This window comes from Fundulus heteroclitus, chromosome 17 (assembly GCF_011125445.2).
Source record: "Fundulus heteroclitus isolate FHET01 chromosome 17, MU-UCD_Fhet_4.1, whole genome shotgun sequence".
NCBI lineage: Eukaryota > Metazoa > Chordata > Actinopteri > Cyprinodontiformes > Fundulidae > Fundulus > Fundulus heteroclitus.
The window spans coordinates 17,718,813-17,739,744 of record NC_046377.1 but is presented as its reverse complement, the minus strand read 5'-3'; the positions used below and the strand labels follow the sequence as shown (position 1 = coordinate 17,739,744).

General features: G+C 38.0%; 1 protein-coding gene across 1 annotated transcript; it reads right to left on the bottom strand.

Moving 5' to 3' along the window:
- Window positions 1-2: 2 nt before the first annotated feature.
- LOC105933985 (PARP1 binding protein) lies at window positions 3-20,757 on the bottom strand. Its single transcript, XM_012873785.3, has 11 exons — window positions 20,654-20,757; window positions 18,714-18,869; window positions 17,801-18,037; window positions 15,642-15,737; window positions 13,868-14,038; window positions 13,601-13,755; window positions 12,034-12,217; window positions 11,067-11,248; window positions 8,249-8,330; window positions 2,304-2,484; window positions 3-1,870 (listed from the first exon to the last, which is right to left on the bottom strand). Exons 2-11 carry the CDS (start codon window positions 18,861-18,863, stop codon window positions 1,548-1,550), a joined length of 1,761 nt encoding a protein of 586 aa, XP_012729239.2. The 5' UTR covers window positions 18,864-18,869; window positions 20,654-20,757; the 3' UTR covers window positions 3-1,547.
- Window positions 20,758-20,932: the final 175 nt, after the last annotated feature.

The following is a 20,932-nucleotide window of genomic DNA, read 5'->3' as shown; positions in this document are numbered from 1 at the left end:
GGTGTAAAACATCAAAGTTTATTAAAAAGGAAGCTTTCATTAAAACTGTACAGAAATAAAAGTTCAAACTTCAGAAGTAGTAAAGTACATTTCTGTTAACATGTATTAGAACTTGTGTAGCAGATTATTTAAAATAAAGTGCAATGATCAAATATGGAATCCAGGTTTGATCTGTTTGGTTTGCTGCCCCACACAATTTTCAAGTTTTTAAATTCCCCTTTAAGTTAGAAAGAATGCCCTTTAAAAAGGTATTTGAAAACTCTTAAAACCTTATTATTGCTCAAAAACATTTTTTGATCAATAATTATTTTCTATTCCAGAAGAACACTGATTTAAGCTTTCAAGAAAATGTTAAAGTACAATTATCCAGAAACTGACAAAGAACCAAGCATCAAGGTTGTTGAGCTAAATCTCAGTTTTTGTTTTCTCTAAAACTGTTAGCCAAAAAACAGGGTTAGCATTTTTTTGTTTGCTTGTTCGTTGTCAACTTCTGAATTTAAAGCCATAATGGATAATTAACTAACATTTGTCACATCTTTAGTGGAAAATAACTCAGATCTGTTACTAGTGTCTAGCCGTTTTTTTATTTAGCAACCTTAGCTAGAACTAGCTATGGTTGCTAAATAAACTTTTGGGCGCTTTCTCTATTGTATTATGTCTTCATGAGCCATCTTTAAAACTAGTCAGACATGAAGATCATCATCAACTCAATGAGAAGTCATCATAATCAATACACATTTTCCTAATTTTAAATTGGTAGAAACATTACAATAAACCCTATTGGTAGTGGCTAGCTAGCCATTACTAAATAGCTAATTTATAGCAGTTTGTCTCTGCTTTAGGCATTTACAACTTCATTGCTTGGTATCCCACTTATCTAGTTCAGGTCATGAAGTCACAGATCACTGTCTTCAATTCAGAATTAAAAAATGTATGAGTAATTTACCACGTTTAATTAGAAAAACCTATACAATGTGTCCATGGCTAGGGGCTAGTTAGCCATTTTTCCATAGTTGTTTAGTTTTCTACTTTAGATGCCGATGCGTATTGCTTAGCCCATCTTTAATTTAGTAAGACATGGAAACCTGTCAACGATTAATTTGTAGAAAAACATTTGACTGTGGCCATTTTTGCCATTTCTAATTAACCATTCCTGTGTCATAGATTTTTTGCTAATTATTTCTCAGATGTTAGGCAGTAAGAGACTCATCTCATCCCCTTGATTGTTTCACACCAAACACATTTAGCACTTAATTTGTAGATGCACATATTTAAGTGTGGAAAGGGCATTTTCCCCTTTTTGTTTTCAGGTGTTTATGCTAATTAGCTGCAAAGCGGTCTTGCATTGTGCTATTCAGGAACCAAAAACAACTGAAAAAAGGACCTTTTCACAAAAAGGACTAAATTTAAAAACAAAAATTAATCACATCAGTTGGTGAACCGATGAAGGGAAAAATGCACTTCATAGTCTGTGCTTTGGTGAAATCAACTATTCAGCTGACTCAAATTAAGCAATACTTTTCTCATCAAATCGGTGATATTCATGCCTAAACTCTAAAGAAGCTGGTAAGCTTTCCCTGTCCAGCTATAAGTTTCTTTTTATTTGAAGGCTTGCAGACGTTTTTGCCGGGCACTTTGACTGACACACGGGTGTGCTGTTTCTTCTCCGGAGGTTCATTCTCTGATCCGCTGTGCCGCTCAGAATCCAGCTGCTTCCTCTTATTACCCTTGCTCTGCATTTGAATGCCAGTTTTCCTTTTATTACTCGGACATCCACCTCCGTTTTGAGCATTTCCACTCCTCTGCTCGGGAGCAACCCCCCGCTTTACCTCACGGTGCTCTTTTCTCCTGGATTTGCCGGATGGCTTGGCTGCAAAAAAAATTGAAATAAACCAAAAACAAGTTTTTCAATGTTGGAAGCAACAAAGGGGAAACTCCTGAAGTGTACTGGAAGTCCAAGTAGATTGTGTTTATGCCTTGAAGCTGGAGTTTAACATTTGTCATGTAAACTTTGTGGAGCCGAGCCTGAATTCTCACTGTTCAAAACCTATGCACGCATTGGAAAAATGTCTATGGGATCCCTTTGGTTTTTATTATAGATGTGGGGGTTAGAATATTTTATAGTAAGATATTAATTTAACGGTTTAAGGTAAGCACCAGTCCCAGAGTAGGAAGGGTTCAAGGCCTAAGCTGAGAAGGAGTTTCTCAGCCTGTGTAATAACTTTTGTAAACATTTTGCGTTTCTGTATATGCAGCCAAAAAAAACTCATAATCTATTCTAAAAAATGTGCAAGAACGTGTACCTGTTGCATCTTCTGTATCAGGGTCAATCCAGTCTTCCACAGATGGACTGGTGTTTGGCTTTGGTGCCGGGTGAGCACAGGTTGGCATCTGACTGGTGCTTGGGAAGTCCAGCACCCGGTTGAGCGGTGGGTCGTCTTTGTATGTGCAGGCAAACTGAGATCGGATGAGCCTTTGTGTCGCCTGAAATAAACAAAAGTAACCCTAGGTTATACAAAATTGTATTAAATGGCTTCCTAATTTGGATAATTTTAGCAGCTCTAATAGAAATGAACACCAGAAGTCTGCAGAAGTTGTATTGCAGGAAAATTGAAGGAAAGACATATGTGGCTTTTAAAGAAAAAAAAAAAAAAAGTACAAATAAAGATCTGTGTTGCAACATGCATTTGTAGGTTCAGACTTTTTTTTTTTTATTATTTTTCCTCAAAATAAAATTCAGTGCAACCAGTTGCCTTCAAAAGTCAATTAATTAGTGTGATTGTAACTTGAAAAGAATGTTTTCACAAGACACTGAATTTGCTACTTGCCGTCTTACACCCGGTATAACTGAAAATAAGCAACCTGTACAATTGCAGCTAATTAAACTACTTTCTCTTAGTAGTTAAAAGTTTATCTAATCAAAAAACAGCAGTGATATAATGAGGTGAGCTCACCTTGAAGGGAACATTATGTCTATTTGGACTCCGAAAGCCTAGGGATCTATTGTTTTGGGTTTGGCACCAGCAATGCTGGCATTACATGGAAGGGGATCGGGACTCTCCAAAGTAATTAGTGTCTATCATTGTGGGAAGTTCAGAGGAATCAGTCTTATATGTCAATAGTTTTTTAATGAAAACATCAAACAACATGACGATGCTGATCAGTATCACTGTATTCAATTTAATGATTCATCCATTTCAAGGAGTTTTTTTTCTCTCCCCTACCTGTGTTTTCAACATAACAAGTAAACCAGAGATTTAATGAAAAAGAGAATCCCAGCAAAACAGAGTTAAAATGTACCAAATTCAAAACTTCTTCCTGTAATTCACCAAGACTTGCTGCTGTGGGCATAGACGGAAACTACGTGGGAGATGAGGGGTCTGATTCCCCCCAATCTAGCAAAAAAAAAAGAAAAAAATATACTTACAAGTCCAATAGTTCATTCTACAAATATATGCACAAAAAAAAGAAAAAAAGGCAAATCCACCATTAATCAGGGGGCAAAACGATACATTTATACCATGCCCCCACCTTTTTTTGGTTTGGTTCGGTCCATTGTACCAACACCCAATACCATCTACCTCAGAACTCAAAGAAGTCGGAGATTATGTCATTAAAACATCCCATCTTATAAACACTGAAAAGTAGTATGTGTACGACTGACTAAATGTTACATAAATAATAGAGAACTGCTAAAACAGTCAAAGTTTGAAGTGTTGCTGCGAGTAGCCGGCATGGTCCTGTTGCACCGACGCAATTCTGACTTTAGGGGGTGTTCTACTTAAAATTTAGTAGCTGCTTAAACCAAAGTACATGCCACATATCTTATTCGCTTGTATTTATTCATACAATGAAACAAATTAACATTTGGAATCAGAGCGCATTTTATTCACCTCATTACTCCGGTTGAATCTAGTGACAGACTGCCGTTTTAATGCCATGTAAAGCAAAAACTAGATTCATATTTTGATAAATTTGAGCTTTTTTCTGATGTATCACATATTTTTAAAATACTTAATCCTGTAGAGGTGAGAAAGGAGAGAGCAGAGCACGTGACAGCAGATAGCGAAAGAAATTGCGAAAAAACGGGAAGAGCACAAAAAAATGTCTGTACGTTTTGACATACCTTCCCCCCAACACACACAAAAAACATTTTTTGAGTAATCTCTCCCTTTATTGTCCCTCCAAAAATTAAAAGGGAATTTCCACGCTTGGCTGTGGGATCTTGCCGCATAATCTCACCTAACCCTCCAACTTCATTAAAAAAAATCCCAAAATTGTACTTTGTGTAGTCGAACGATTTACGCATTGGAACATATTTCTGTCTGTCACCAACTCCTCATATTGTTTTCCAGATTCTGTTTTTAGTTGAATTGACCACTTGACAGAAAAACAATGTCTCTCACTGCAAAAAGGGAACTAAAAGTAAGTAAAAATGTATCGAAATTAGTATATTTTTCTTTGATTTGAGGAGCTAAATAAGACTATTTGCCAATGGAATGAGTATTGTTACCCCTAAAATAAGATAATTAGATATCCTGCACTTGAAATAAGACGGAGATGAATTGTTCCTATTTTAAGTGCAAAAATCTTATTCCATTGGCAAATAGTCTTATTTACCTGCTCTAATCAAGGAAAAATACACTGATTTCAAGTAAATTTCACTTAATTCTATTTCCCTTCTTGCAGTGCTCAAATGGGTATGGTGACGCTTTAGACTCAGAGCAAAGGAAAACACATTGATTGGGGAAAAGTTTAGAAATTTAAAATAAAAATTTGTGGGGTCAAAATTTAGATTTCTTTTTTAGCTTTTAAATTTATTTATATATATATATATATATATAAAATATATATAAAATATATATATATATATAAAATATATATATAAAATATATATATATATATATATATATATATATATATATATATATATATATATATATATATATATATATCTATATATATATATATATATATATATATATATATATATATATATATATATATATTCTGATGTATCAAATATTTTTGATACATCAGAAATATTCAAGCCAATGGGTCACAGTGGTGAGAACAAATCAGAATAGGAGAAAGAAAGGAACAAGCAAATAAGGCTGGCTGGGTCCATACAGCATATATGTGACAGAGGTCGATAAATCTGGCTTCAGAAAGTAAAAACCCTGCCTGGTTTTACTTCATCCTGCTCACTTAAGCAGGTGATTTTAGTCCCTGGCTATTCTGTGGAACTGGAAATGCAAATGGTTGGAAATAATCTCTGGAGTGACTTTTACTTTCTGAACCTAGATTCCCCTTCTCTGCTTTTTCAAGACAGAAATTATGTGACTATGCACATTTTAATATGGCTCTTCAGTATTATTTGAATAAATCTATACATTTATTGCATTCTCGTTTTCAATAATTAAAAAAACAGGCCTTTGGATTATTATTATTAATTATTAATATTATTATTAATATCATCATCATCATTATGTTTCAACATAGAGAGAATGGACAAAGTCACAGATGGAATTCACCTGAGAGGGATTTAACCCCATTAAATATGTTGCTCTTTTCTGAGATTAGTATCTGCTGCAGTGTCAGGTTAAGTTTAAATGTAAATGTCTCAAAAACTAAATCAGTCCATCTCCATCTGTGCCAGTTGACGGTGGTGGTGACGGTGGTAAAGTCGTTCGGCAGACAACAGCAAACAATAACCTTTCATGTTTCCCCGGCCAGACGACCCATGCGACTGATACGGCATCTTCAAAGTGAAATTGATGCGGAAAGCTTCCGCTCTCTGGGTTCAGGAAGCGGTGAGCTGCCTGGGGACCATTACGCAGCCTTTTCGAACAGGAAGGCAGCCAGATTGTGGGGAGCTAGGATGACATCTGGTAGCTCAATCAAATGAAGGAGCCGGTTCACTAAATGTGTTCAGCATATGATGTTGGAAAACAAAAGAAAAAAAGAAAAAGGTTCACACAGGTGATCAGCTTTAGATTAAGACCAGCGCCAACTCAAAATGTGAGATTATAGGAACTCGGCAACATCGCCTATATTGATCAAATTGGCCTGTACAATCAGAATAAATATTTAACTTCTATAAATATGACACCGTAACACTGGCTCTGTCTGAAAAAGTATGTGCCCCCTAAACCAAATATTTGGTTATGCCCAGTTGGCAACAACTGAGTAATGAGTGGTTTACATTGCTGCGAAGGAATCTTCTTTCACTTTTCTTTGTAGAAGTGTTTAAATTCACCCAAAGTGGAAGTTTTCTATCAAAAAACCCATTTAAGGTCACACCTCAGCATGTGAATTTAAGACTGGACTTTAACTAGGCCACTCTAAAACATTCAGTTTGTATGACACTATTACACTGCAGTGACCACGTTTGAGTGTGTTTGATGTAAATGCTAGTTTTAGGCCAGATGTACTTCTTGTCCCACCGGTCCACACAATTTCCCCCCAAATCCTGAGGATCATCATGTTATTTTTTTGACAAATTTGAGAAATTTTTTCTGATTTCTGTTCTTGTTTTGTCTGCTGTGGTTATGGCTTTGGAACTCCTCCATGGATGCCATTTTTGCCCTGTGACTCTTATTTTTTATTTTTATTTTTTTTATCTCTGACCCGCAGTACTGTTAAGTCTTGTTCTGGGTGCGTTTGTGGCCCCCTGGCTGAGTTATCAGTGCACTCGGAGTAATTTTGGTAGACTGGCCACTCCTGGGAACCTCCTCCGCTGTTCCATGGTTTCTCATTTTGGAAAAAAAATGGCTCTTATTGGGGTTCGCTGGAGTCCCAAAGCCTCAACAAAGTTGTAACCCTTTCTAGACTGACTTTTTTCTTACTTGTTCTTGAATTTCTTTAGCTCAGAACATGGTTCGTTCCTTTTGGGGATCTTTTAGTCCACTCCTTGCCAAACTGGTTCCATTTACATTATTTTATTGACTCTTCATGTTCAGTGGTAATCGGCTCTGGGTGTAGTTAGTAAAAATCCCTTAAATTAAATAAACTATCATTTTGTTGCTGTGACAATAACTTTCAATTAAAGTCCCAATAAACTCCAGCCAAGGATGAATAAGTGAAAAAGCCCTTTTATGCCCACTATAAAGTACAGTGGAGGATCTCTGATGCTGCTGGCCTGTTTTGCTGCAGAAGAACCCTTTGAAATAGTGAAACATTTTAAATAAGTATCCATCATGCCTGTAATTTAAATTGTATTGCTTGTTTTAGTGTGAAGCCATATAACATACAGCGAAAATAGCTTTTGTCCTCCTTATACCTGTAAACACCACAAATACAGGCAGGTGTAGGAAAAAAAAGTTGGATTTTGGACTTTGTTGTAAAGGCTAGAGGGTGAAACGGACTTCAATACAGCACTATTGTTACTTAAAAGTGCTTTATAAATAAACTTGACTTTCCTTCAATTAGAGGCATACAAGAGAAGCCAAAGAAGTTACATCTGTCTGAATGAACATCCTCAGGTTTCCTTAAGCTCCTTCTGGACTCAGAATAGACGAACCCGTCCAACACAGGAGCCAGTTTCATGTGTGAAAAAGTCAGCGGGGATCCCTACTAAACTTATTGTGACAAAGATGTATGGAGAGTGGAACGTTTCTTCAGCTGAAACTAGAATTACCGTCTCGCGGTTATTTGCCTCCGTCGACCAGACCGGTTTCAGTTTACCCCCGTGTCTGCTTCAGCGCTCAGGTCATGGCTCTGAATAATAAGTGTTTTTGCAGAGCGTCACGATAAAAGGTGAGGCTGGTGCCTCGGGTTGAACATCTGGGTAAAAAGTTATTAAAACTGAGCAAAACATCATGCTCTTCATGACTTACGCTGCAGGTTTGCACACTCAGAATCAAAAAGGTCGGGGCAGGAAGCATCATCCTAAACTAAGAAAGTTGGAGGAAGTAGTGAAATATTGATATTAAATATACAGCACTGTGCGCTGTAAGCAAATAGGCAATGGAATAACCCATCATGAGGTGATGGTTAATGGCATGAGCCCCCCACAAATAATTCATTTTATGCCCTGGCCTGAAACTGCACACTTGAACCAGCATTAAGAGCTAAAACACAGCTGTGAAAACGTTAACTGTGGAAGTCAGTTGTGAGCTTCAGCTAAGCAAATAAATAATACAGTACCAGGGAGAAATTACAGGATGTAAAGACATTATTTTCAGTGTTTGCACATCTGATTCAATTTGTAGTAACTGATGGTTTGGATTTTGGGGGCTGGTGTTACCTTGGGCTTGAGCAGGTTTAGTCGACTCTGGACTCGGTTCCTGAGGGGTTCTGGAGAACATCCAGTGGACACTTCAGGGGATCTGAAAGCCAGAAGTAAAGTTGAGAGTTTTGTAAATTAGGGAAGCCAAAAAGCTTTGACTCACTTGCATTTAATTAAAGAAATCTGCTTGTTATTTCCTAGAAGAGTTCCTATAAGCTTTAATCCTGTCAAAGAGCTTCACAACCATCAGACAACAGACTACAAACACACCCTCAGGCTCCTATTTTACTCTATTTTTCTTTAAGATATTTGACCTGATAAATTGTTCCAGAGTGATGTGGGAGGATTTTCCCCCCGTGTGGTTTCATCGAGAGCTGCCATGAGTCCCATGTTGGTCGGATTGTTGCCGCAGGGCTTTTCCCAGTCATACAGAGTGTAAAAACAGCCTAATTTAATTCAAACTTAGTGTAACAAGCACAAATTCTAGATTTCAATCTTTTTACCAACATTACTCCAAGGAAAAAGAAATTACTTGGGTCACAGACTTGTCTTAATGGAAAGTGTAGAGAAAAAAAAACACACACACACAACAACAGAAAAGAAACTGAGATTATCTTATTATTGAATGTGTGTTGTTGTTTTTTTTACCCCAAATCTGAAAGCATCAGTTCAGGTTTAATTGGAGCCAATTCAACAAATTTTACAAAACTACCTGGTTACATTCATATCCATCTTGTGTATGAGAAGAAAAAAAAAAAAACAAGAATAAGAAGGAAAGACAGAACAGGCCTTATACGTCAATACCACTAAATAAAAAAAAAAGGTATATAGCTACATTACATGCTTAAAGAAATACCAAACAACTGCTTGATCATGATAAAATAAGGTTATATACACCAAGCCTCCACCCTCAATGTTTTGATGGTCCTTTTTGTGGATAAAAATAGCCCCAGCGCCAGGGCGATTAGCAGATATAAACAGAGGTGGCGCCATCTAGCGACAGTATCGCTGAACTATCATAATGCCACTTTGCTTAATTAATACATTTAAATGAAATAATGCCAGACTGAGCCTGACCCTCTGCTCATGTGATCAAAGACTAACCGTTATTGATTAAATAAAATGATCTACAGCAACTTTAAGAGCCTCATATCAGAACATTTACTCATGTTAGTCAACTCTGAGCCTCGGCATGTTTAGCGTCCGCTTCAGTGAACACCAACATTCATACAGTATTCCCAGAGACATTCCAGGCTTTTCCCTTTTGGAATTATATATTTTTTGTATGTGTGTGTTTTGCTGGGAGATGCTAATAGCCGTTAGCCGCTTCCTTGTTTTTTTAACCCCTGCTGTGCATGCGTAGTACATACTTCCATTATTGTTAAAAATAAACACGAAAGGCTTTATTTACTAACAAATTGAGCAAAAACAAAGCGTAACCCCCCGAAATAACAACTAATATCCTAACAGAATCTAATAATCTTTCATAAAAACTTTGTATGCAACAGGAGTGAGCTACTGACGAATACATTTTCAAAAAAGTCAAATAACGTGGTTATGCACCTTTAATGGAAACTTCTGGGATTTCAAGTAATAATCCAACAAAACGTAGTGGATAATTTAAAAGTGAAAGGAAATATAAGGATTTAAGCTTTCCTATAAAAGCCTGAATAGTTTGTTGTGGACACGTGTTCAGGTACTTTCATTCTGACACCCCTAAATAAAATCTTGTCTTTAGAAACCACCTCATCAGCAAATAGAGCCCACCTGTTTGAATTGTAATCTTAGTATAAATATAGTTCTTCTTTTAGGGGGTCATACACACCATTAAAATGATGAAACATAGTGGTGGCAGCATCATGCTGAGGGAATGTTAGTGCTTTTCTTCAACAGGGACGGGGAAGTTGATCCCTCTATAAATCTAGCCATTATGGAAGATATGCCTGAACATAGCGGCTGGTGAAAGAAAGCTGGGCCATTTTAATTTAGTCACAAATCATGTAGGCGATACAACAAACGTGTCGAAGAAGGCACTGCTTTCCAAATCACCTCTTTCCACCTAAAAACATGGTTGTGGCAGCTTCATGCTGTGGGAACTCTTTTCTTTGGCAATGATACAGAAGGCTGTCATAGCTCATGGGAAGATAGTTTTCAACTCATGTACAAAGCTAATGCAGACCTACTGTACCCTTAAATGGACAAGCAGCGCAAAACATGGCCTTCCACTTTACAACTTTGAGTTGGTTTATCACATAAAACCCCTATAAAATACATTCAAGTTTGTAGCTGTAACTAGGGGTGGGTGTTTATTGTGTCGTTATTATGAAAACTTTCTCATCATAGGGGTTTAAATTTATTGGGACAGCGCTAAATTCCAATTAACTAACATTAAGAACTGACTGCATGCTCAGAATTGTTATCTTTAAGCTAAAAGCTATAACCAGCATAACCATTTAACATTCGTCCAATTTCAGAGCAACCGTGTGTAAAGCAATGAGGACTGGTCCAAACACCGAGCCCTGAGGCATTCCAGTATCACTGGACCTAAATACGTATGTTTTGTACTATAACAAACTTGGTCATTAGTTAAACAGCATTAAATCCAAAGACTAAAACTACTGGAGGCTTGCAGATAGAATCCTTGTTGCTTTTAGAGACGCTTTCAGGTTTTCGATGTGTCCTGATTGTTGAAAAGCAACAGCTTTGGTCTGTTGCTTTTAAACAACTGCTGAGGGAAGATTGCATGGAAATTCCCTTTAAAAAAAATAATAAAACAAATCAATCTATTTCCCATATTATGCAGGCTAAGCTGCTGCTTTGTAAGCCTGTGACCAACCTGAACAGCATGAGGACGCAGGTTCCTTCGGCTCCACTGAGGGCCGGCTGGTCTTCAGACAGCAGGTCTGCTTTGTTTGGACATGGAGAAGCCAAAGCTTCTTCGTCGAGCAGCGCCATCAGCACCTTTACCGTCTCCCGCCCTCCGTATGCAGTTGCGTGGTTGACTGCGTAAGCTTTTGGCTGCAAATGGAAATGGCTTCAGTAAGAGCTCAAATAGTGACATGTAACTATGTATAGCAGGGGTGTCAAACATACGTACCGCGGGCCGGATCCGGCCCGCCGAACAATTTAGTCCGGCCCTGTGGCTAAATGCATTATTATAAAAAAAAAAAAAAAAATTTTTTTTTTTTTTTTCCAGTGTCCTGTCTGGCAATGTGGCAATAAGATGCCACAAAGAGCTCATCAGATTTGACTTTCACAAGTGGACAAGATAAAAGGAAGCGAATGATAAAACAATTATTGAAAAAAACATGTACTTCGTTTAATTGAAAATATGCAGTTCCTATATTGTCCACGAGGGGCGCTGTGTTTTAATTATCAGATTAAGCTTCAGGTGTGGAAAAATTCAAATCATTTCTTAATTTTTATCTGTTTGATGTATTTTGTCATGCAGGACAGCGTTTTTAAGTTTCAAAAAATGTGAATAAATGTTTTTCAACATTGTATCATCACTGTGATCAGTTCTTATGCATAATGCACAAGTAAATGTTTAACTGAGTAAAAGTATTGTTGAAATTGCACATACTTTTCTTAAAAACGCTGAGATTATTCATAATATATTGTGTAAAAGTGAAATTAACTTAATATAAAAATCAACAAGTCCACATTTATTAGTTCTATTTAATCGTGCAATGAGTTTACTCGTGTGGCCCTCTTGAGATCAGATTAAGCTGTATGCGGCCCCTAAACCAAAATGAGTTTGACACCCCTGATGTATAGTGGTCAGAAATGAGGATCTTGATTACCCTGGCAGGACTTATCCCTGTCCCATCTCCGTTAGCAGCTTGTTTATGGATCTGGTGAAGGCGGACGATCTTCTCCTTCAGCTCCTTTGTTGCGTCTTCTGCTGCGGCGTACACAGGATCTCCGCTACTGCGTCCCTTCACCAAGGCTGCTCTGATGGCGGCCAGCAGCTTGCCTCCACATACGCTGGGAATTCAACAATGGAGAGAGAGAGACCAAGTCACAGATCTAGAGGAAGGTTATAGTAAACGTGTAGAATGATTTACCCTCAAAGAGAGAAAGCGCCTGACTCTGACACCAGTGGTAATGAAATGCTTTGACAGACTGATTATACAGCACATCAAAAGCAGCTTTCCAGATTGTCAAGCTCAGGCATCAGCTATCTAACCTCAATAAACTCTGCTCTGGAGCTCCTCAGGGCTGTGTACTCAGTCCCTTTCTCCACTTCCTTTATACATACGACTGCAGCCCGCCCATCCAGCATCATATTCAAATTTAAATTAGCCATAACTGTTGCTCGGCTCATCTCAAGGGAAGATGAGACTCCCTACAGGGATAGGGCTGAACGATTTTGGAAAATAATCTAATTGCGATTTTTTTCTTCTTAAATATGCGATTTAATGCAATCCCCTCCCCCCCCCAGTTTAATTTATCATGTCTTTTTAAACATATACAAACAACAAATCAATTTGTTTCCTCGCCGTTCGGATTAGTTGCTAAAAGACCTACAGCATCTAAACTCAGAGCAGAAATGATTGCGTTCTGCCTACGATATATTTCAACCAAAATTGCAATTTTGACTTTTCTCTGCATTAACCACATGCAACATAAATGGCCTCAAAATAAAGATGTTTGTAAACAAGGACTATTTAAAACAAGAACTGTTTGTATTGATCAGAATATTATACAAGAGAACAGCTTTTAGTTGATTTGGGCATCAATCATTGTTGAACATGAAGTGCAGCCAATAAGCAAGTCTATGTATTAAACTGATTGACCTGTACTTAATGCTATGTATTATTATAAGTAATAAAATTAGATTATCTCACTGCTGCAACTGTCTTCCCTTCCATGTGGAGGCAAACCCACTTTAAACATTTTACCAACACCTAAAGGACGCGTCTGATTCACTAATTGTTACATAGCCAAAAATTGCTGACCTCTGCGATTTGGAAATTGCGTTTTTTAAAATCGTGATTGTATGGAAAATGCAATTAATTGTTCAGCCCTATACAGGGAGCAGATTGAGAAACATGGTACAGGAAGAATAACTTACAACTGGACACCACAAAGGAGCTGATCCTCGATTTCAGAAGGAAACAGCAAGTGGACACAGTTCTTCTTTGTTTATTGCATAATTACATTGAAAACTCTGGTGTTTAGTTTTTTTTTTTACACTAAGTTAAATGGAACTTGGTAAAGTCTATATCACTAGATAAATCCAATTAATCTTGACAAGGGACTTGATTGTAGTTTTAAAAAAGGACTTGCCAGAGCAAGTACTAGTTAATAAGTTAGACTCCGTAATCTAATGTGAAATCCAAGATAAGATTAAGCGGCGTTAGGCACCTTGGGTCAGGAGTCTCCCCCAGTATTTCCTCCAGATTGTCCATAAACAGGACGTAGTCACACAGGCCTTTGATATGTTTTCTCAGGGGATCAGACTCTGCTGGTGCGTACCCCTTCCCTCCAAGCTGGATCGCTCTAACAAAAGATGTCACAGCCTGCAAAAGGCAAAAAAATAAATAAAAGGAGCCCACGTGTTGCAGCTACGAAAAAGACTATAACTTTAGTCTTCTGGTCAAATGTGAGGTGGATAAATGTGGAGTGTCTTACCAAGAAGAGAGAGGTCTGACTGTCTCGTGCAGCACGCTTAATGTCAGTAAACGCCTGATGTTCAAGAGAGCGAGCGGGGACGTTGAGGGTGAGCGCCAAGGCCATGTCGTTTTTAGAGTTTACCAGCAAACTCAGATAGGAGCAGAAAACACGTCTCACTGCCATTTTTATCTATTGCGATAAAGAAAAAAAATTAAATCTTAATTTCAGTTCAAAACTATCACATTAAGGACAAAACTACATTTGTCGTTTTGACAAATATAGCTTTTAGCAATCGCAACACAATCAGACCCGTTTCATCTGTTTATACTTATTTACTTTAAACCACCCCCAAAAAAAGTTCTGAAAACAAGAACTACTCTAGGAAGGAGTATAAAGGGTTCCTGTCAAGTGTTCTCATTAATTTTAAACGCAAAAATCCAGAGGATAAATATTCACTCAGGGTAGATATATTATTATAGATGTCATAATTTAAACATGGTACTTGTAAAACATACACAAGGGATGGATGACAGGATATATGGTCAGGTGGTCAAATTGCTGGATGGAAAGATTCATAAAAGTAGGGGCGGAATAATTCAAAATCAATATATACCACAATATAGCTTTATTCAATAACTGTAATATGACATTTCCAATATTTCAATATACATTATAGTCTAATATTACAGCATTCGTCACTGACTGAAGTTCTGAGTTTTATGCTTTTTTTTTTTAAAGCAAATATTTAAAAAAATATATATATTGGAGGAATTTTACAGACATGGCAAAATCATTTCTATAGGTTTGTTCAGGCATCTGTTGTGGGCATTCTTCTGAGGCTTTTATTTTATTTATATCAATGTCGTAAATATATTGTATCAACGGAAATGAAGAAATACATCGTGATATAAACTTTTGCCTACATCGTCCAGCCCTACATGAAAGGATAGAAAGCTGATGGACAAATAGACCTAAAGATGGACTAACGGATGGGTTCATGGATTGATAGACAGACAGATAAACAGGGCAAAAGTTTGATGAAGGGGGGGTCAGAAATATGGACTGGCAGACGAATAGCTGGATGGATGGAGAGATAAATGGACAAAGGACAGGCGAACAGATGTACAAAACGGATGAATGGACGTATGGATTGATGGACAAAACAGGCTGAAAAAAAAAAAATTAAACAAGAACTTTTTTTGCAACATCATACTAACCTTGAACATTTTCTTTTAGTAGCCTGCATATTAACACTAGTTTTATACTTGATTAAATCTCTGTAATTTGGGGAAACTGTTCCTTTTAGTACCTTTACCTCTAATCAGTACTTCACCAAAATCTTGGACGATCACTTTCAAAAGTTCTGAATGAAAAATGCAAACATAATAAAAGCACTCAGCGAGCAGACAGCTCTAAGCTCATAAAGATTTAAACCACTATATAAGTAGTTATATAGCAGCAAGTGGTGGCTGAAGCCTTATAAATTAGCAGCGACAGATGGAGGAAGTATACTGTGTTGCAGAAGCTCCTGTTGAGCTCCACAGTGTTAAACAGCTGCGCCATAATTTAACTTGCATTACTCTCCTAAACCTGAGGGATCTGATACGGGGTTCCTTTCAAGGAGAACAGGATGGATTCCAGGCAGGAACTACAACACGGAAACGACTGGACAAACAAAAGCCTGAATCATTACCTGCAGGAAAAAAAAAAAAAAGACTTGCATGCTATCCCAATAATGTTGTATGGAACAGAAGTGGAAAAAGAGGGGATTCACCGCGGGGATCGGGCCTACCTGGGAGCAGCAGTTCCTGCTTTGACTAGACGGTGTTAATGGAGCCGGTCGGTCGGGGATTTCCACGTTACCTGATAGAAACTCGAACAGCTGGATCTTGGTAAAAGAATAAAAAGGAACATATTAGGGAGGTTCAGAATTTCACCCTTTCTTCATAGTCCAACTTGTTGTAAAATAAATATTGAGAGTAGAGTGCATCGTAAAGAAGTGAAAGGAAAATATCCCTAAGTGGTCATATTTATATCCAGCCCTGCCTGAGCCAGTACTTTTATAAGCCCACTATTGTTTGCAGTTACAGCTGCAACTCTTCTTTCCTCCACAATTCTTCTTTTCAAACTAGCCTAAAGTCATCGTTTAACATTCATTTTCAAGTCTTGCCGCAGCTTCGCGACTAGATTCAGATCTGGACTTTGACTGGACCATTCAGACAGGTGTATTTGCTTTGATTTAACTTGTTCATTGCAGCCCTGGCTGCATAATTAGGGTTGTCCTGCTGGGGAAAAAAAGTGTTTATACATATTTTTTTATGTAATCCGGGTTCTCAGTCCATAATTTAATTTTAGAATGCAAAATACTAAAGTTCCCTATAAGATTTGTGGCATATTTCTACAGCGGGTTTAAATATGTGATCTGTAAAAAAGAAATGGGAAGGAGGGGAAAACAGAGGGAATCAGGAAGGGCATAAAGAGGGAAACAAAGAACACAAGGAGAGAGGTATGGAATATGGTAGGTAGGACACAAGCATGATCTAAAAAAAAACAAAACACAACAGGCTGCAAGGGGAGGAAAGGAAAGTCAAAAGAGAGAACAAAGGCTAGCCATTAGACGAAGGATATGAAGGAAAACAAGAAAGAATATGAAGATGAGCAACTTTTAGACAGTAGGACAGTCTGGAATTACAAATGTTTTCCATATGCTTAAGTTACCTTTTCCATTCTTTACCAGATATTGAAAATGGTGAAATCCAATTCCTTATTATTATTTTTTCCCCCCACATCTGTCCAGAAAAGGTAGAAAGTGTGTGGAAGGTGAGCTCTGCTTCAGGGCTTTTGCAGCCTCTTACTGTATTTTAAAGGAGGAATACCCTATAATTAGTTTCATCTATCTTCCCATGACCAGCTTCCCTGTTCCTACTGAAGACGAGCATCCCGCAGCATGATGCTGCCGCCTCCATGTTTCACTGTGGGGACGGTGGTTTCAGAGTTGACGTGGCGTAGTAATATCCCACCACACGCAGCATTTTGAACGCAAGATGCACCTTCTTATACAAGGGCTGAACAATTAATCGCATGTTCAATATAATCGCCATTTTAAAAAATTCAATTTCCAAATCGCAGAGGTCTGCAATTTTTGGCTATGTAACAATTAGTGAATTAGACAAGTCCATTAGGTGTTGGTAAAATGTTTAAAGTGGGTTTGCCTTCACATGAAAGGGAAGACGGTTGCAGCAGTGAGATAATCTAACTTTATTACTTATTTTAGAGTTTATATAATCATACATAGCATTAAGTTCTGGTCAATCAGTTTAATACATTGACTGGTTACACTATGTTCAACAAGGATTGATGTCCAAGTCAACTAAAAGCTGTTCTCTTGAATAATATTCTGATTAATAGAAACATTAAAAGTTCTTATTTTAAATAGTCCTTGTTTACAAACGTCTTTTTTTAGAGAACATTTTTGTTGCTTGTGGTTTAATGCAGAGAAAAGTCAAAATTGCAATTTTGGTTGAAATATATCGTAGGCAGAACAGAATCATTTCTGCTCCGAGTTTAGATGCTGTGGGTCTTTTAGCAACTAATCCACAAGGCGAGGAAACAAATTGATTTGTTGTGTGTATATATTTTAAAACACATAAATTAAACTGGAAAAAAAAAACACACATTAAATCGCAATATTAAGAAACAAAATCGCAATTCGATTATTTTGCAAAATCGTTCAGCCCTATCTTATAAATAGTTGCTGTGTCTCCTACATGGCCAGTGGAAAGGTGGACTTCATGGCCCTGCTTGTTTACCAATTATTCTCTATTGAACCTAGGAGGCCTGCGTTTGTGTTGTAACGTGACAACATGTGGAAATGTTTATGAAGTCTGACTATTCTTGCTATGCTATCCAACTCTAATTTTAAAATGTTGATTTTAACCAACGCCTGCTCACCGGGCTCACAGGTTCCACCGGATCCGAGCCCCCCACCCTCAGCTCTTTGCACATGGCCAGAACGTCCACAAGATCCACGGTGTTGGAGCGTTTCAGGAAAGATTGGTACGCGTCCAGGAAGAGCTCGTAGTTCTCCAGGGGGGCGGCGCTGGGGGGCGGCAGGTGGAGTTTGTCTAACAGCAGGTGCTTCCAGGCCACCAGGACGTCGCTCAGAGCCACGTTGAACTCTCCTCCACGCTGTCCGAGGGAGAAGAAGAGACGGTGAGCACCAACACCCAAGGACACATTAGATCAACAGCAGAAAATAAATAAATAAATAAAAAAAAAAAAAAAAAAAAAAAGGTTCGCCTCTGTTTGAAAATAAGCAGCTGGAAAGTTGTGCAATGTCGTCAGGATGCCAAGAGATACGGCTTTTTAAGATCTTCTTAAAGAGTTTAATTTGAACAAATTTATATTAAAAAAAAATTGCCAATTGCAACTATGGTGTTCAGCAGGACATAAAGATTAAGGACTGTACTAATGTTTTAAACCAGACACCACTTCTTTGCATCAATGAGCCAGACAACATTCCTGTAATACTTTACAGTAATTCTTCAGGCATTTGAGGTTTTTACTGATATTTAGACAAAATTAAACAAAACAAAAAAGGCAAAAGAAAAATCTCTGTTAAAACAAAAGGCTCTTTTACAGCACCACCATAATTTATGGGGGGGGGGGGGGGGGTGGCTATCCCACATCCAGAAAATAACCTTAAGTATGTAAAGAAAATACCAGATACTAATATTAAGAGAAAAAGTCATCTTTGGACTCTCAATACTTTGGCCAGTTTTTTTCCCCTAGCCGTTTATGTTTTCCTGTTTAACCCAGGTTAGATTTTTGATTAACTAACAAATAAAAGGAGTAAAACTGCTACCTGCTTATTGACCTCTGCCATGGCCAGCTGTAGCACCATCATCATGCTGTCGGCTCCATGAACGGTGGTCCTCTCTGACTGATAAACCCTGTGGCTCTCCTTCCTGAAGGTTTTCACCATCAGCTTTAGGTGGTCTGCAAATTCATCCATTGTTCCCTAAAACAGAAGTTACAGATCATAGTGTAAGCCCACCCTGTGAGCATTTACATGTACATCTCTTTAAAATTAGAACATTGTGAAAAAGTACCTTCTTTTTTTTCCAGATTCTGAATGTATGTTTATTTCTATGCAATTAATACTTGGTTGGGCTTCCTTTTACATGAATTACTGCATCAATGCGGCATTGCATGGAGGCGATCAGATTTAGTTCCCAGCCAATATCTATAATGGCCCCAAAGGAATTTAGCTCTGGCTGATAAAGGTGGCCAGTTGTTTTAGTATGCGGTCCATATATGCTGGCAAAACATTCCAACAACACACCATGTTGCAGGGTTTATAGTTGGATCAGTAATCCATATTAAAGTAGCGCTGTATACATTTAGCCACTAGGGGCGCTGGACCTGTAACATCCAGGTTTTGTGCCCCTGAAGGACACTGGCAACACTGTACTGTCTCAAAATTAAGCTGAATCTGATAGCAGACCACTTTTCCATAACCTGTAATGGGTCATGTGACCTAGAGCGGCATTCAAGGTCACATGACCCATTCAGGGAAGGATCCAACCCCCTTAAGTTACATAGGCAAGGTTTGTGAAGGGCAGCCGGCACACCGGAGCATCGATAAGCACAGAGTGCTGTACGTTGACCTGAAAAACCATTTATGTCAAATTAAGCTAATACTTGGGTCAAAATCGCACACGGACCAGCTGAGATAAAATCTTTGCTAGGGGAGAAGAGGACTTTCAAGTCAGGAAATGAAGAAGAACTGAGAGATGTGCAGAAAAGGAGCCAGGAGGAAGATCAGAGAAGGAAAAAAACAAAACAGCTACAGCGAGAAAATGTAGGTGCAGCTGCAGGACATCAATGAGGTTTGGAAATAAAATTTTAAATCTCAGGTCACAAACAGAGCGCCCAGGCTTGCTTCCTCCACCCAGAACGGCACATCTTTTGGCAGGAAATCAGTTTAAAGTGAGTCCTACTTTTTATTTTTTTAATCAGATGTACTAGTATATGGGCCCACCTACAAATGATGGCTTTTCTTTTCATAAAGCAGTGTTATGCAGGTAACCACATAAAAGTACTAATTAACTGAGCTAAATGTAGCATATTGATTAACAAGCACACTATATTGATGATAATCATTTCTACCAATTATAATAATATTTCCCTATATACTCCTGCAGAGGGGAAATTTCTCTCAGAAGCAGTGTGCTGCTGACACTGGGAGGCGGAGGAGGAGCAATCTGTGGTCGAGGGTCTTGCTCAGGGACCCAGAGAGAGTGAGTGAGTTTCAAACCGGCGACCTTTGAGGCCTCTCCAAGATGCAAAGGCCAGACTCCCTAACCACTAGGCCACCACTCCCACTATTTACTACTGTAAACAATTGAGACATCTAGGCTTTTAGAGCTTGTCTTGCATTAACTCACACAAATCTCTGGCCCTCTATTTAATGTAGCCCTCCTACACATGTCGGCCTGGAGGAGTATTGTCATAAGGCAGTGTTATGCAATCATGCATGTTAAAATGCAAAAACTAAAATAGCTAAATGTAAAGAGTGAATATTTAAAAGTAGACAATGACAGGTTAGTAAGAAGTATTTTACCTTATTGTGCAAAAGGAAATTAACAAGGAAGATGGCCTTTGAGAACCTACGGTATTAATGATCCTACAATTATTTAAATTATTTGTCTTTTAAAATCAGATGTATCGTTATGCATGCATATGTATTGTTCAGACGTCTATAGCAATCTAAAAAAATACGTGTGATTAATCAGTTCTAACCTTTTATAATGTTCCCAGTCAGTCCCAGGAGTCAACGAGTCAGTCAAGACAACGAGAAAAAGCAGCTGTCGATTTGAACGTTTAAATCGACCGTGACGTTGCTGCCTCCCAGCCAATCGGCTCGGAGCAGGCATCGGTTGTGGTTTGACAATCTTTATTTTTTTAAAGTTTTTCCAATTTTTCTAATTTTGGGACTTTTCGAAACATAATTTTACAGAATACATTTTACTACTGTTGTATTATAATATTTTTGTAAGCTAAATCTATATTTTAAATTTT

Coding starts and splice junctions, on each gene's coding strand:
- LOC105933985 (XM_012873785.3), bottom strand. CDS start 18,863: ATGGATGAATTTGCAGACCACCTAAAGCTGATGGTGAAAACCTTCAGG. Junction 15,738..17,800: donor CGGTGGAACCTGTGAGCCCG/GTGAGCAGGCGT, acceptor TCTTTTACCAAG/ATCCAGCTGTTCGAGTTTCT. Junction 12,218..13,600: donor GGGGAGACTCCTGACCCAAG/GTGCCTAACGCC, acceptor TTGAATTCCCAG/CGTATGTGGAGGCAAGCTGC.